General features: G+C 42.4%; 1 protein-coding gene across 1 annotated transcript in view; it reads left to right on the top strand.

Moving 5' to 3' along the window:
• The window catches only part of celsr3 (cadherin, EGF LAG seven-pass G-type receptor 3), a 289689-nt gene that overhangs the window by 168989 nt on the left and 104390 nt on the right, over window positions 1–16310 (top strand). Inside the window, exons 10-13 of the mRNA XM_078543033.1 lie at window positions 2829–3014; window positions 8375–8485; window positions 10667–10835; window positions 14700–14841. Coding sequence (XP_078399159.1) covers window positions 2829–3014; window positions 8375–8485; window positions 10667–10835; window positions 14700–14841 — 608 coding nt within the window. The remainder of the gene's footprint in view (window positions 1–2828; window positions 3015–8374; window positions 8486–10666; window positions 10836–14699; window positions 14842–16310) is intronic.

Here is a 16310-nt window from a genome sequence, read left to right as displayed (position 1 = left end):
TTGGAGCAAACTAGTGACCTAATCTCAAACAAATCTTAAATTTAGTAGGCACAGAGGACCCTCATTTTAGCAAGTCTGTCAAACAGTGATGCAACGAATGAAGAACATAGAAAGATTAACTGCCTTGTTGATGTACCTACTTCCTTTGTTGAGAGATTCTGAAGAATTGAATTCCCCTTTTGATTCATCTTAATATCTTCCAACCAACTTATTTGTGTTAGATCAAAATAGATAACATTTCTCAAGCAAACCATTGGTTATACACACTTTTGTCATGGGAAGATCCTATGGGCGATATTCCTACTGTCAACACTGATCTGAAGAATATCTTAAAACAAAAATAAACCTTCATGCATTTGGCCAGAATGCAACATGCTTATCCCATTAAGCCCATCAGTGGGTGGAGGGTGTCTATATTTTACAAATAAAAAAATAACCTAAAGAGTAGATAATCATTCTCTTCATGTTGTAATCTAAGGTGTAACTCACGTCCAATGCACACACGGGGATCAATATTCTCACTTGCTCTTGCACTCATCCTTCGTATATTGTGTTCCTCTCATGCAGTTAGGAACAACCAAGAGTCGCGCGGACTCGAAACGTTAACTGTGTTCCTCTCCGCAGATGCTGCCAGACCTGCTGAGTTTTTCCAGGTATTTTTGTTTTTGTTTTGAATTTCCAGCATCCGCAGTTTTTTGCTTCTACCTCTTTTGGTTTTGCTTTTGTCTTTTTTCCCCTCCCCCCTCCATCCGATCCCCATGGTCTACATTTGTCTCTCTGTTTGCCTATCTTCTTAGACTGTCTCTGTTTGACTGCCTCCATCTGTCTTTCTTCTCGAGCAGCCAATTTCATCAAAAGGAGCCAGAATAAATAATCTCTGTATATCTTTCTAATACTTTTTCATTTCATTTATTTTTCTGTCTTTGGTTTTCTGTATCTTGAAGCTTGTGATGTACAGCTGCAATGTAAGATGTAATAACCTGACTCAAATTTGGTCTTGACAGATGGCAAAGGAGTTTTTAGTCTGACTGTTTATATTTTTTCCCCTCCTCGCTACATCTTCAAGTGTATAATTGTTCTAATCCCTCTTTTTCTCTGTCTTAACTATTAACAGCTTCACTGCCAGAAACACACAATAATGATATTAACTAAGATTTATATTTATTCTCCAGTTGTTATTTTTTGTGCAGTCAGTAAAATTTCACAATCATCTGTTACTTAAGCAAAATTATAGCATATTGCTGTGTGTAGGTGGACCTCTTCCAGTTTGGATCCAGATGTAAATTAAATTTGTTTGGAATTGTGATTTAACAGTTCTTCAAAGTATAAATGTGTTCGCTTTCATTGAGCCTCTACAGGAAAATTCACAATTTTAGTAGATACTTAAAATTAGAGACAACATTTTTTAATATTGCTCAATCTGGGTATATTCTTGCTAAAATATTGAGATATGAATCTCCTAACATCTTGTAGCTCATTATTTTCCAGCAAAATATCATTTCCCTTCCATATGGCCGCATTATCAACAGAATTACCCCTTAAAATATGTCATTTTGATCTAAATGATCTTATGACTAATTGCCTTTTCATTACTTTGAGCACTTTATTAATTAATTATGCAAGATGAGGAATGAGGTAGCAAAGATTGCTATTACATGTTCAATGCAGTTTCATAGGATTAGTCAAAATGGGATTAGTCAAATAGGATTATCTATATCTTATAGGTAACTGTGGGAGTGACCCAGATACCATCTCAACTTCAATGTCAACTTATTTTCCTTAGAACGTTACTACAGAACTTCAAATTTATACTTCAGGTTGAAAATTTTCAATTCATGTCAACTCCAGATTAGTGTATGAGTTAAGTGTTATGGGTGTGATCTTGTCAGTCTTTGCAGTTTTGGCAGTAGACAGGCTGAGGAAACGGTTTTTCGGGATATTTACAGTTAATCAAACTAACTTTTTTTAAAGCTTTTCGCATTTTCAAAAATAGATAGTGAGAGTCAGAAGAAAGAAAAATGGGTAGGGAAGATGTTTCAAAAGTTTTTTGGAGCGATGTTAGAATAGAAAAATCAAGTCATATTGGATAGGAAAACGTGCCAGCAGTGGTAACATAGGAGAGAATGCAGAAGGAGCAATAATGAAAATGAATCTAAGTATTATTAGAAACTATTTTTATTTGAAATTCTATTCAAGTTTTATAGTTTAGAATGAAATTATAATAAATTCACTTGAGATAATTGAATGACTTTATTATAGAATATGGTTATTTTCGCATTTTAATTTGAGTTGAAGCATTACCAAGTTTGATCCTAGGGAGATTCTCATTTCCAAAAACCTGATGGCAGACGACGGGTTTGTATGTGAAACAAAACATGAGAGGGGTAGTGTTATGGCCTATGAAACATTCAAGATTCAAAATGCTCATGTCCTTACTTCTCATGGTATCATCGGAACCCAAAACTACTTTGTAGAATCATAGGACCCTTCTTATCCTCATTCATGACTTGGTCATGTTTCATAAATTGCTTAAAGGTTTCATAAGATTAAATCTTTTTCATTTTCCTGCGTAGCATTTGCCATTCCTTGGCCAGGTTGATGTCACCTCCTAACAACTAGAACTGTTAAGAGATGGCTCATAGAGTCAAGTTTCTACTTTTTGCCTCAACTGTTAACAGCTGATTTTAGCAAACTTGAATTGGGTAATAGAGGGATCTAGCCATTTTCCAGGGCAACCTGTTTTCTGTGTTTGTTATATGATTATTGATGTTAAACTACTCCATAATTTCTGATTTTTCTGAAACTTTGTGCTCTTGAATTGTTTTCAGTTGCACTCGGGCCACCTCTCATTTGCTGTCAATCGAGGGACCAGTCGGACTGTGAGGTTGCTGCTGAATCGAATGCCATTAAATGATGGGAGGTGGCATGATCTTCAGCTGGAGCTACGAGATGTGAGGAATGGGCGTGATATACGATACATAGCAACCATCACGATTGATTTTGGACTTTATCAGGTCAGACTGATTTATTTGTAGATATATTGGAGAGTTATAGCACGTAGAGGGAGATTTTTTTAGAAACTTAGAGCTCAGGAGGATTCCATTCAACCCGTTGTATCTGTGCTGACTCTTTGAAAGAGCAGTCATGTTTCATCTCACATCCCTGCTTTTTGTCTGTAACTTTAAGTTCTTCATTCCTCAAGTGCTTATCCAACTCCTTTTAAAATTATTAAATTAAGATTATTGTTGGAATGAGCTGCACCATCTTTACAGGTAGAACGTTCCAGATCTCATCAACTTTTGAGTGAAAACTTCTCTCCCCTGTAAATCTTGTGCCAATGATTTTGAATTTGTGGTCCCTAGTTAGTGTCTCTGTTATATTCCTGATAGCCAGTTGATGAAGGATGAAACCAGAACCAATCCTTACTCAATTTAGATTTATTCACAGATAGACCTCCTCACACAACCACAACACGGAGTCAGTAAGTGCCCCTTTATATCTGCTCGAGTGACAGTCCAATCAATGCACTCCACCTGCAAATAGTTCACCACAATTGATATACAATTAACATTGCCAGAGTAAATAATTTTTCTCTACTTTATCCTCTCTTAGGTTACCCCTTAAACTTCTCTGTTCAAAGGAAAACAATCCTAACTTTCCCAATCTGACCTTAACTGAAGTCCCACATCCCAAATAATATCATGGTAAACCTCTTCTGCACCATTTCCGAGCCTTTTACATCTTTCCTGACTTCCTGCCCAAAATTGTCCACAATATCCCAGCTGAGGCCTTACGAGTGATTTATAAATTTCTAGCATTATCTGTTTACTATTATTCCATTCCTCTACTTAAGTATCCAAGTAACCCATATGCTTTTTTAACCACCTTATCGACTTGGCCTGCCATCTTTAAGAATTTGTGTGCATGGGCACCAAGGTTCCTGTGCTACCTGCGCTTTTCAAAATGGTCTCATTTATCATGTATTGTCTTTCCATACCAGTCCTCCTAAAATGCATTGTTTAACACTTTTCACTGCAATGAATTTCATTTGCCAAGCCCCGTCTATTGCAGCATCCTATGTATCCCATCTTGAATCTATTACTATTCTCATTTATCTACTACTTGAACAAGTATCATCTTGTATCATTTGCAAGCTCTAAAATGCTGTTCCCTACACTTAAGTCAAGCTCGCTTATAAAAATTGCAGAGAGTAATGGGCCCAAAGTTGAGTTTTGGGGAATATCACTGCTAAACACCTCCCAGCCTGGAAAAAAAACCATTCACCACAACCTTTTGTTTTCTGTTACAATTTTGTATTTATACTGCTACTTTCCCCTTAATTCCTTGGGCTTCCGCCATCTTAATTGGCTTTCTGTACATTACTTTCGGTATTCTCAGCCCTGTCGACCCTGCAAAGCCCTCCTTACTTCCGTCCAGGGGCTGATGCAATTGCCTGACATAGTCATCCTCTCGGAATCATATCTTACAGATAATGTCCCTGACTCCACCATCACCATCCCTGGGTATGTCCTGTCCCACCAGCAGGACAGACCCAGCAGAGGTGGTGGCACAGTGGTATACAGTCAGGAGGGGCTTGCCTTGGGAGTCCCCAACATCAACTCCAGACCCCATGAAGTCTCATGGCATCAGGTCAAACATGGGCAAGGAAACCCCCTGCTGATTAGCACATACCGCCCTCCCTCAGTTAATGAATCAGTGCTCCTCCATGTTGAGCATCACTTGGTGGAAATACTGAGCAGTGACAAGGACGCACCTGGGTGGGGGACATCAATGTCCATCACCAAGAGTGACTCGGTAGCACCACTACTGACCAAGCTGGCCAAGTCCTAAAGGACATAGCTGCTAGATTGGGTCTGCGGCAGGTGGTGAGGGAAGCAACAAGAGGGAAAAACATACTTGACCTCGCCCTCACCGACCTGCCTGTCGCAGATACATCTGTCCATGACAGTATCGATAGGGGTGATCACCACACAGCCGGTGTGGAGACAAAGTCCCGCCTTCACATTGAGAATACCCTCCATCGTGTTGTGTGGCAGTACCACCGTGCTAAATGGGATAGGTTTCGAACAGATCTAGCAACTCAAGACTAGGCATTCATGCGGCGCTGTGGACCATCAGCAGCAGCAGAATTGTGCTCGAACACAATCTGTAACCTTATGGCCTGGCATATCCTCCACTCTACCATTATCACCAAGCCAGGGGATCAACCCTGGTTCATTGAAGAGTGCAGGAGGGCATGCCAGGAGCAACACCAGGCATACCTAAAAAATAAAAGAGGTGTCAACCTGGTGAAGCTATAACACAGGACTACTTGCATGCCAAACAGCCTTAGCAGCAAGTGATAGACAGAGCTAAGCGATCCCAAACCCAACGGATCAGATCTAAACTCTGCAGTCCTGCCACATCCAGTCATGAATGATGGTGAACAATTAAACAACTCACTGGAGGAGGAGGCTCCACAAATATCCCCATCCTCAATGATGGAGGAGCCCAGCACATCAGTGCAAAAGATAAGGCTGAAGCATTTATTACCATCTTCTGCCAGCAGTGCCAAGTGGATGATCCATCTCGGCCTCCTCTGGAGGTCCCCAGCATCACAGTCGCCAGTCTTCAAGCCAATTCGATTCATTCCACATGATATCAAAAAACGGCTGAAGGCACTGGATACTGCAAAGGCTATGGGGCCTGACAATATTCCGGCAATAGTACTGAAGACTTGTGCTCCAGAACTTTCCGTGCCCCTAGCCAAGCTGTTCCAGTACAGTTACAACACTGGCATTTACCCAGCTATGTGGAAAATTGCCCAGGTATGTCCTGTACACAAAAAGCAGGACAAATCCAATCCGGCCAAATACCGCCCCATCAGCCTACTCTCGATCATCAGTAAAGTAATGGAAGGGGTCATCAACAATGCTGTGAAGTGGCATTTGCTTAGCAATAACCTGTTCACTGACGCCCAGTTTGGGTTCTGCCAGGGCCACTCAGCTCCTGACTTCATTACAGCCTTGGTTCAAACATGGACAAAAGAGCTGAACTCCCGAGGTGAGGTAAGAGTGACTGCCTTTGACATCAAGGCCACATTTGACTGAGTGTAGCATCAAGGAGCCCTTTGAAAACTGGTGTCAATGGGAATCGGGGAAACCTCTCCGCTGGTTGGAGTCATACCTAGCACAAAGGAGGATGGTTGTGGTTGTTGGAGGTCAGTCGTCTCAGCTCCAGGAGTTGCTCAGGGTAGTGTCCTCAGTCCAACCATCTTCAGCTGCTTCATCAACAATGACCTTCCTTCCATCATAAGATCAGAAGTGGGAATGTTCACTGATGATTGCACCATTTGCGACTCCTCAGACACTGAAGCAGTCTATGTCCAAGTGCAGCCGGACCAGGACAATATCCAGGCTTGGACTGACAAGTGGCAAATAACATTCGCACCACACAAGTGTCAGGCAATGACCATCTCCAACAAGAGAGAGTCCAGTCCATCGCCCCTTGATGTTCATTGGCATTACCATCACTGAATCCCCCACGATCAACATCCTGGGGTACACCATTGACCAGAAACTGAACTGGACTAGCCATATAAATACTGTGGCTACAAGAGCTGGTCAGAGGCTAGCAATCGTGCAACGAGTAACTCACCACCTGACTCCCCAAAGTCTGTCCATCTTCTACAAGGCACAAGTCAGGAGTATGATGGAATACTCCCCACTTGCCTGGATGAGTGCAGCTCCCACAACACTCAAGAAGCTTGACACCATCCAGGACAAAGCAGCCTGCTTGATTGGCACCACATCCACAAACATTCACTCCCTGCTCCACCGATGCACAGTAGCAGCAGTGTGTACCATCTACAAGATGCACTGCAGGAATTCACCAAGGCTCCTTCGACAGCTCCTTCCAAACCCACAACCACTACCATCTAGAAGGACAAGGGCAGCAGATAGATGGGAGCACCACCACCTGGAAGTTCCCCTCCAAGTCACTCACCATCCTGACTTAGAAATATATCACCGTTCCTTCAAAATTCCTAGAATTCCCTTCCTAACAGCACTGTGGGTGTACCTACACCACATGGACTGCAGTGGTTCAAGAAGGCAGCTCACCACCACCTTCTTAACGACAGCTAGGGATGGGCAGTAAATGCTGACCCAGCCAGCGAAGCCCACAAAGTGAATGAATTAAAAAAAACTTTGTCGAATGCCTTTCAAAACCTGTATATATGAGATATACTACATAAACTTGATCAACTTTCTCTGTTACTTCATCAAAGAATTCAATGAAGTTAGTCATAAAGAAAAAATGTCTTCAATTTGCCTTTAACAAATTCATGCTGATTCTCCTTGCTTAACCCATGCCATTCCAAATAAAATTTTATTTTATCCTTGATAATGGTCCCCCCACCCCCTCGTCCACTGATGTTAGCTGACTGGCCTGTCATCCTGTCCTTTCCTGGTTTATTCCTCCCCCACTTTAGCATTAGCAACCTTCTGGTCCTCAACACTACTCCTGTATTCAATGAAGATTAAAAGACTGTGAACAATGCCTTTGCTATTCCCACCATTGCTTCTTTCAGCAACCTGGGATGTGTTCTATCTGGACCAGGTGACTCACGGAGTTTCAGTAATGTTAATCTTCCTAGTACATCTTCATTCCTACTATCCTGCCCATAATTTCCCTCTCTTTTACTGTAACCTTCTCATCACTTTGTTTCCTTTGTGAAGACAGATACAAAGTACTCATTTAAAACTTCAGCCATTTGATCTTTAAAGGGTCTGTACTAACTACAAATTTGGAAGGTAAACCATCTAATTCCTCGAATGCTAAAATCAGTTCGAGTACAGTCTGTTTTTGTCCAAAATTCAAGTTATGTGCAAGTTTTTCCCTCAGTCTAAAAAAATTATGTAATCTTGTTGTATGCAAATCCATTTAACCAATACATCATGAAATTAACATAATCATCTACAATAACGTATGTGATCCTTCATCTGCCAGTCATTCCTTGGGAAATAGAATGCACCCTATAAGCTTTTTATAATCTCATTAGCAGAGCATCTCCCAAGCTACAGCTGAGCCTTATTTGCGTAACCTTAACTTTGAAAATATGTACAGCGTAAAGAAACACTAGACTGTATAAATTAAACAGACTTCCTCACAAAGCTTCAACTTTTGTTTCTTAATCCCAGATATTTAATCCCTCTTTATTTTCCAAAATTATTGTATAAGAAGCCAATTGAAAGCCCAGGCAGCATATCAAAACCGCTATTATGGCCCTGTTATCCCAGGTTGTCCCTGAAAGAGTGTTTTAACCCAATTGTGCAACTACTGTGGTTTTGATTATTTTCTTTCCTGTTGCCAGGATACAGTTATTGTTGGCAATGAGTTACACGGGCTGAAGTTGAAGCATCTTCAAGTTGGTGGTATTCTCAGAGCTGGTGAGGTGCAGAATGGATTGGATGGCTGTATCCAGGTATAGGAATCACTATTTGTTACAGGCAGTTCAGTCTCTGAATTGTGGCCACCAGTGACCCTCAAGAGATTTTAATCTAGTTGTGACAGACTGATGGATGCAGTAGGCACTTTTGTCCAAACTGTATGCTCTTTTGCTTATTGTCCAAAGAGAGGGTCTGCATTATATTGATTTCAGGCTTTATTCCACTTTCTGTGCTATGGAGAGTTGATTTCTTCAGCTAATAACGATCTGTTCCAGGTCAAGAAAATGACTCTTAGAAGCACAGAAGTCAGGAAGATCTGTTGACTGATGGAGTATACCAAATGTGCAAGTACACTTTCTGATATCATATCTTCAAATCATTCAAAGGTCCTATATTCAATCCCTATCTTATACTAAATTAGCTAACCTCATTCAGGGCAGCTTCAATTGGATTTAGTATCCCTGAGCAAAGGAATGAGGAGAAAATTCAACCAGTTCTCCTCCTAATCACAATCAGTAACTTCAAGTTGAAGATATATGCCACTAGAAGCTTTCAAATGTTTCAAACAGGGTTTTACAAACTCCAAATGTCAGAAAGTGACTTGTGCATAGATCTGAGCAATCTTCCTGCTATTTGCAGTCCTTTCTGCTATGTGTGTATAGATTTGTATGTGTTATAATGAATTGGATTTTTGCCTTATTCCTATTGGGGGAAAAAACATTGGGCGGAATCATCCCAGATTTGCACGAAGTGCGGTAGCGGGCAGGAAAAACGTCGGCCAAAATGGCAACTTTTCACACCGTATCGTCCCAAACCCGCTGCTTTAATTATGCATTCGCCGGGTACACGCATTTTCAGTGGTGGGCGGGCTCCAATTCACCTGCCACGCTATCACCTTGCCGCTTCATCACGCCAGGCTCCACATTTAAAGTACAGCCACGCTCAGTGTTTCCTGCCCAGGACTGCAGCAAAGAAGACATGGCCTCGAAAGGCAAGAAGACTACAGCCCTTGAGTGTCTTTTGGACGCTTTGGAGGACCACAGTGATGTCCTCTACCCACCGCTCTGGTCACAGGAGGGGCAGCTACATTACCACTCCGGTTTGGTAGGCGAAGGCAATGGTGATCAGTGCCAATGCTGTGCAGAAGAGGTTGACCATCCAATGCAGATAGAGGATGAATGCTCTCATCCATACCGCCAGGGTATGGCAACCATCTCACCACTCTAAACTCACACTCAAGCCCATCGCACATTCACTGGCATCTCACTCACTGCCTGCTCAAAGGACATCACCACCCTTTCTCATACACACACCCTCACATCTCCATCTGGCCTCATCTCCTCTTGAAACTGCCCCCTCAGCCCTCACAATCTTGAGGCCACTTGCACAGACCAACATGTGCCCTCACACACACCCTGGGATACCCTCCTTCCGCAGAACAGCCCTGCCCTGCAGCCTCTTCCCTTGCCTGAGGCCATTTCTCCCCCTTCACCAAGCAAGCCCTAGCTCTGCAGCCGTTGAAAAGCCACCCGTATATGGCTGACCTGGTAGGTACAGACCTATCTATGAGCCCCCCTAAAAATGATGCGGTGCTGTCTGTGAAGCCTGGCGCTGATGACTGCAAGTGCTGACCAAAGAAAGGTAGGCAAACAAACCTTGAAGTACTGAGTGAAGTGCAGCTTGCCAAGGGCATGCCTTATATATGCTGTTATGAAACATGTCGGTGTGTTTTCACGCCGATGCAGGGGGATGATTCCAGTGGGCTAGCCTAACAATGATATGCAGATGTATTAAATTGAGGTTCGGATGTCCGATGGCGGGAAGCGCAGCTGCAATCGGTGGGCTGAGCGGACGATCGCAAACTGGTTTCATGCCATATTGTCCGCTCATGCCACTGAACACACCTGACCTCAAACCATCCTGAATGTGGGAACTTCTGGATTCATATGATTCTGTTTTCTCCCTGTCTTCAGTAGTCTATTGGATATGTTCCAGAAACCTTTGGCTCACTTGACTCTAAGTGTGTATGTATGTGTGTCCTCCTATGCTTGTTATGTTTCTTGCTGGACGCATTAATCTAGCTTCACATGACCCGGAAATGAATGGTATATACGAATATAGACATATATTTTGCTTAGTCTGAGAGGGAGAATACAGAGCAAATGTAGACACTAAAGGGTTCAATCTATCAACTACAGTTTTTTTTCTACCCTTAGGGTGTGCGTCTTGGTGACACCTCTATTGGAATTGCAATGCCAAAGCCAAGTCATACTATGAACGTGGAACTAGGCTGCACCATCCCTGATCCATGTGACTCCAGCTCATGCCCACCCAACAGTTACTGCAGCGATGAGTGGCAGAGTTACTCTTGTACCTGTGAGCCAGGTATTGTTGGCAAAACTGGGGGTAGTTCCATGTCTTTTACTGGGAGGGGGATAATCTTTTTCCCCTTAATGTCATTGCATAGGTTATTTATGCCAAAATTTTTTTTAAAAAGGATTAGTTGACAAGTTGCACAGTTCCACAGACCACAAGATCACTGCAGATAAGATTCATTTTCGTTCATCCATCCAGAAAAACCCTCATATCTGCCCAGTGCAGCATCTAATCTTGTGTTAAATCATTCCAGGGTTTTCCCCTCCACTACTCTATCCAAAGCTCATTCCATGTATTGATTACTCTGAACTTCCTGATATCAGTACTAAATTTACCTTTTCTTACTTTGAACCTGCTATTTCCATGCCTTTGTTACTTCTAGACTTGGCTATTCCAACACACTTGGTGCCAACCTCCCTAGTTCCACCTCCACAAACTTGAAGGCCTGAATCTTCTGGTCGGCGTGCGGGGGCGGGCCCTGCTCACCGACGTGTAAAATGACGCGCGGTGACGTCGGGCATGTGTCCCCACGTCACCGCACGTCATTCCGATCTTCAGTTCGGCGGGCACGCACCAGAGTCAGCTGCGTGCCCGCCAAATTGTCAAAGGCCTATTAAGGCCATTTAACAACTAATTAAACTGATGTCTGGGCTGCCCGTCCAACCTTAAGGCTGGTGGATAGGTGAAGAGCCCAGGCGGCCTGCGCATTTTTCAGGAAACCTCATTCATGGGCGGGATGAGGTTTCATGAAGGGTTTAAAAATTAAATAAAATTTTTCATTAAAATTCATTGACATGTCCCAACTCATGTGAGACTGTCACATGAGGGAACATGTCTGAATAATTTTTTCTATTTTTTTCAAGTTTTCAGAATGAAATGAATCTCCCTGATGCAGCTCCATGCCTCAGGGAGATTTCTGCGCTCTTCCGCGCGTATGCGCGAAAGAGAGCAGGCCTCGACTCTCTCTCCTCCCCCCCGCCCATACAGGGAGTGCTGCGCGCTTCTGGGTGCGTGTCACCCTGGGCAGGTCTTAATTGGCCCGCCCACGTAAAATGGCAGCATGCAGCCAATCGCGGGTAGCGATCGGTTGCACGCCCACCCGCTCCTGCCCAGCGCGCACGACAGAGAGAAAATTCTTCCCAAAGTGATTCAAAACTCTGCTGCCTGTGTCCTAATTCACACCTAGTCCCATTCACCCATCTTCCCTGCGCTCGCTGATCTACATTGAATTCTGGTTAAGTGATGTCTCGTTTTTAAAATTCTCACCTTTGTTTTCAAATAATTTCATGACCTTACGCCTCCCTATCTCTGTGATCCACCAGCCATACAATCCTTCCCGATCTCTGCATCTGCCAAATCTGGCGCCTTGAGCATTCCCTATTTTAATCACTCGACCATTGGTGGTTGTGCCTTCAGTTGCTGAGGCCCTACACTCTGAAATCTATCCCTAAATCTCTGTACTTCTCTTTCCTCCTTTAAGTTGCTACCTAAGATCCACCTCTTTGACTAAACGTTAGGTCATCTGGTCTAATATCTCTATGTGGCTCAATATCAGATTTTGTTTGCTAACACTTGTAAAGTGCCTTGGGATATTTTATTATGTTAAAGGTGCGATACAAATGCAAATAGTTGTTGTTGAGCCTGTCCCTTGTTCTACTCTGATGATTTAATTTAAAGTAATATTCTGGATTTACCTTCTTGAATACCCTTACTACCTTGTGCACTTTTTTTTACAATCACCACACAGATACCTCCTTTCCAGCATGAAAAATCCAAATCTCTCTCCTGTTTTCCCTCATATCTCAGACCTTAGATATGAGGGGTCAGCTTCATGGCTGTTCTCTATACTGTCTCCTGCTCTTGAATATCTCCCTGTGCCTTAACAACTGAAACAGTGTTCAAGGTACAGTCTAACTAGAGCACTGAACAGTTTGATCACAATTCCCTTTGCATTATATTCTGCTAGTGTTGATACAGGAAGGGCTTTGTTCACCTTGCTGCCGCCCCTCAGCTGGATCTCCCGAGTGAAAAAGGGAAACTTGGGGATGTGGTGGTGTTGGGGTGGGTGTGGAGTTGCAGTTTTCCCAGGTCTCCTCTCCATTCCTGTGGGTGCTGTAGCCTGAAACTGGTGCTGAACTTTTCTGGAAACATGCTGTGATTCCTTTAAACAGGAGGCCTTCCTCTGACAAAATGACCATGTCATCCTGTCCACCCACCCTCCCTAGTTGATCAAGGAGCCTGAAGGCAGGCTCTTAATTGGTTTACTTTGGTGAAGAGCAACTGGAAGGCCCCTAATTGGGAGGTTGGGTTTGCAACCTGAAAATGGTCCCACTGTTGCGCCATAGACTTAGGCAGTAAGATTCTTCCCCACCTTCCTAACCCAAAGACAGAGGTGAATTTCAGTACCCCTGACTGATTAGCCAACAGAGGACTGATTGAGGATTGAACCTGAAATTTCCTGTTTCGTATGGATCTGTGCCATGTAGAGCCATGCACTTTGAAGCTGAACAGGGGAGTTCAACACAGAATTCTTCCAACAGTTTTAGATTTTGATAAGAATGTTAGAAAGAATATTATCTCACATTTCTTGGAGTGGGGAGGTTAATGAGGTTTAAAAGTTTTAATGTTATCGCACAGATCACTGTAGAAAACAGCTGGGGTTTAAATTTACACCTGCCGTGTACACTTTGTTCTGGCTGCATATCCATGGTCACTAGTACGTGTATGCTAATCAAAACTGCTAGACGAGAGTAAGCCAGTTAGGAGAAATCTTTGAACATCACTACACTCCCCATGCCAGAATAATCAGTTGCTAGGAAGCGGTTAGAGTTTGATCTTACTGAGTAACATTTTTAGAACATAGCAACTCTGAACAGAATCTTTACAGTGCAGAAGGAGGCCATTCAGCCCATTGAGTCTGCACTGGCTCTCTGAAAGAGCATTCCACCTAGTCCCACTACCCTGCCTCATCCCTGTAACTTTGCACAGTGGGCATAAATGAAGTTTGAATTAATCTGTGAGAAGTATTAAATATCGAACCTTATCAAGATTATTTTAGAATAACTTAAGGTTCCCTGACTGGCCTTTCATGTTACATTATGCTGCAGTGATCGTTTTGCATTCAAACCTGTGTAAAAGGATCTTAAGCAGATATTTATTGACATTTTTCCATTCACACCAACACCAACCAGTGTCGTATTAATATGTGAGGTTTTAAGTGTAATTAGGTTGGGTGCATTAACAAACCAGATTCACACATCAATTTGGCAGTGGAGACATTGACATAGTTTGCTGGTGTATGTTATGTATGCTGGAATATCTCACAGCCTTTTAGGATGGAACTTAGTTCATTGCCCTGTTGTCCAACAGACATTGCTGACTAGCCACAGTGACAACACTTTAGCCAAATGCACTAATTTAAAAGAAAATGCCTGAAATACACATAGTATAGGTAAAAATACTTCACGTATGTATATTTACTTAGCACCTACTGCCATTCAGTAACCGAAGAAGTAGAATACACTCAGTGATCAAAACACACTTGCACGCACCACCTTTTATCTTGCAATTTTATTAACAAACGCACCGAATGATTAAAGTACGCATGTACACACCTTGTGAATATGAGTACTGAGATTGCATGTCCAATGTCGATGCCAATTACACATTTCTATTTACAAATCAAATCTAATTAACCACATTTGGATTTCAAATTCGACACGTGGCGAATAGCAAATTATTAGACAACAGCGATAGACTACACCAATTTCGATTGGCAATACTAAATCCAATCCTCAGAAGAGTTTGTCAGAGAAAAAGTCCACAGCTACCTTGAAGGTTAATGTAAAGTATTTAAGAATGTTTCATATTTAGGTTACTATGGTGAGTCTTGTGTCGATGCCTGTCGGCTGAATCCATGTGAGAATGAATCTGTCTGCCGCCGCAAACCCAGTTCCTCGCATGGGTACACATGTGATTGTGGAGAGAACCATTTTGGCCAGTATTGTGAACACAGGTAAAACAAAAATGCCTCTGGATGGAGGAATGTGATATATTTCTTTTCGAGTATGAAGTTAGAGGCGACAAAATTGCTGGTGTTATGAGAATAATTTGGCTAGAAAATCTGAGCAATTGCATAAAACATATCATGTACTTTTCAGTAAAAGAGTATTGCAACCTGAGTGGACTGTGCCAGGTGACATTGAAGTACACATGTATGCACCTTGCGAATATGAATACTGAGATTGCATATCCAATGTCGATGCCAATTACTCATTTGTATTTACAAATCAAATCTAATTAGCTACGTATATTCCTCCATTCCTCTGCCCACCCATCAAGAAGTTCTGTAGCACTTGGGGGTGGGTGCATGATATGTATTTTTGTATTCATCCTTGGGAGGTGGAAGTCACTGATAAAGCCAACATTAATAGCCCATCTTCAGAATGTGTGTGTTAATTGTATATTATTTGCGTTTAAGTGTATGCAGGTGGTGAGAATTAACTGGGGTTCGCATGTGTGCTATAAATAGACAGACTGAAACAATAGCTGTTTTAGGAGCTGCTTGCTTGTCATGTGTAACTGTAAATAAACACTTTATAAACGTGTGCAAAGATTGGTTCCAGTTCTATCCTTCATTAGCTGGCTTTTTGCTATATAACAGTGCAGCCATGGAAAAAACTAACAATCGTCCACCCTCACTCTCACTGCCACCCACACCCCCAAACAGCACGTGCGCCCGCTCAAAATATATATTATTTTAGGACACCCCGAACAATGGAAGGTGATTATGTTATAAATAATGGGCAGGTAGAAGTCCCTTCTTGCCAAAAATCTGCTCCCACAGCACTGTAAAGGAATTTCAGGGCATGCATTTTAAACACTCAAAACAATGATGCATCCTTCCATGCATGTACATGAATCCTTGCTCTCTTGTGTCATCCTTTTCCTTTCTTCCCCGCCACCTCTCACTCTCGATATTTACATATATTCCGTATATCCTTATGGTCATGTTGTAATAGATTTTTTTTTATTGTAGAAGTGACTTACATTTCATCATTCTCAATTGACAATAGAAACAATTTTTGATTCCCATCTCAGTTTGACTTTTAAACATAAGATCCTGAGGGGCTTGACAGAGTAATGCTGAAAGAATGTTTTCCCCTTGTGGGAGAAACCAGAACCAGGGGACTTAGTTTAAAAATGAAGGGTCTCCCATTTTAGACTGAGATGAGGAGAACTTTTTTCTCTCTGAGGGTTGTGAATCTATGGAAGTCGCTTTTCCAGAGAGTGTGTAGATGCAAGGTCATTGAACATTTTTAAGGCAGAGGTAGATTCTTGACTAACAAGGGAACCAAAGGGTATCAGGGGTAGGCAGGAAAGTGGCATTGAGGCCGCAATCAGATCAGCCATAATCTTATTGAATGGCGCCACAGGTTCAAGGGCCTGAATGGCCTACTACTGCTCCTAATTCTGCAGAACTCT

The sequence above is a fragment of the Cetorhinus maximus genome, chromosome 6, assembly GCF_964194155.1.
Source record: "Cetorhinus maximus chromosome 6, sCetMax3.hap1.1, whole genome shotgun sequence".
NCBI classification, from domain to species: Eukaryota; Metazoa; Chordata; class Chondrichthyes; order Lamniformes; family Cetorhinidae; genus Cetorhinus; species Cetorhinus maximus.
The sequence above is the reverse complement of the archived record's forward strand: the minus strand, read 5'-3'. Positions and strand labels throughout refer to the sequence as shown.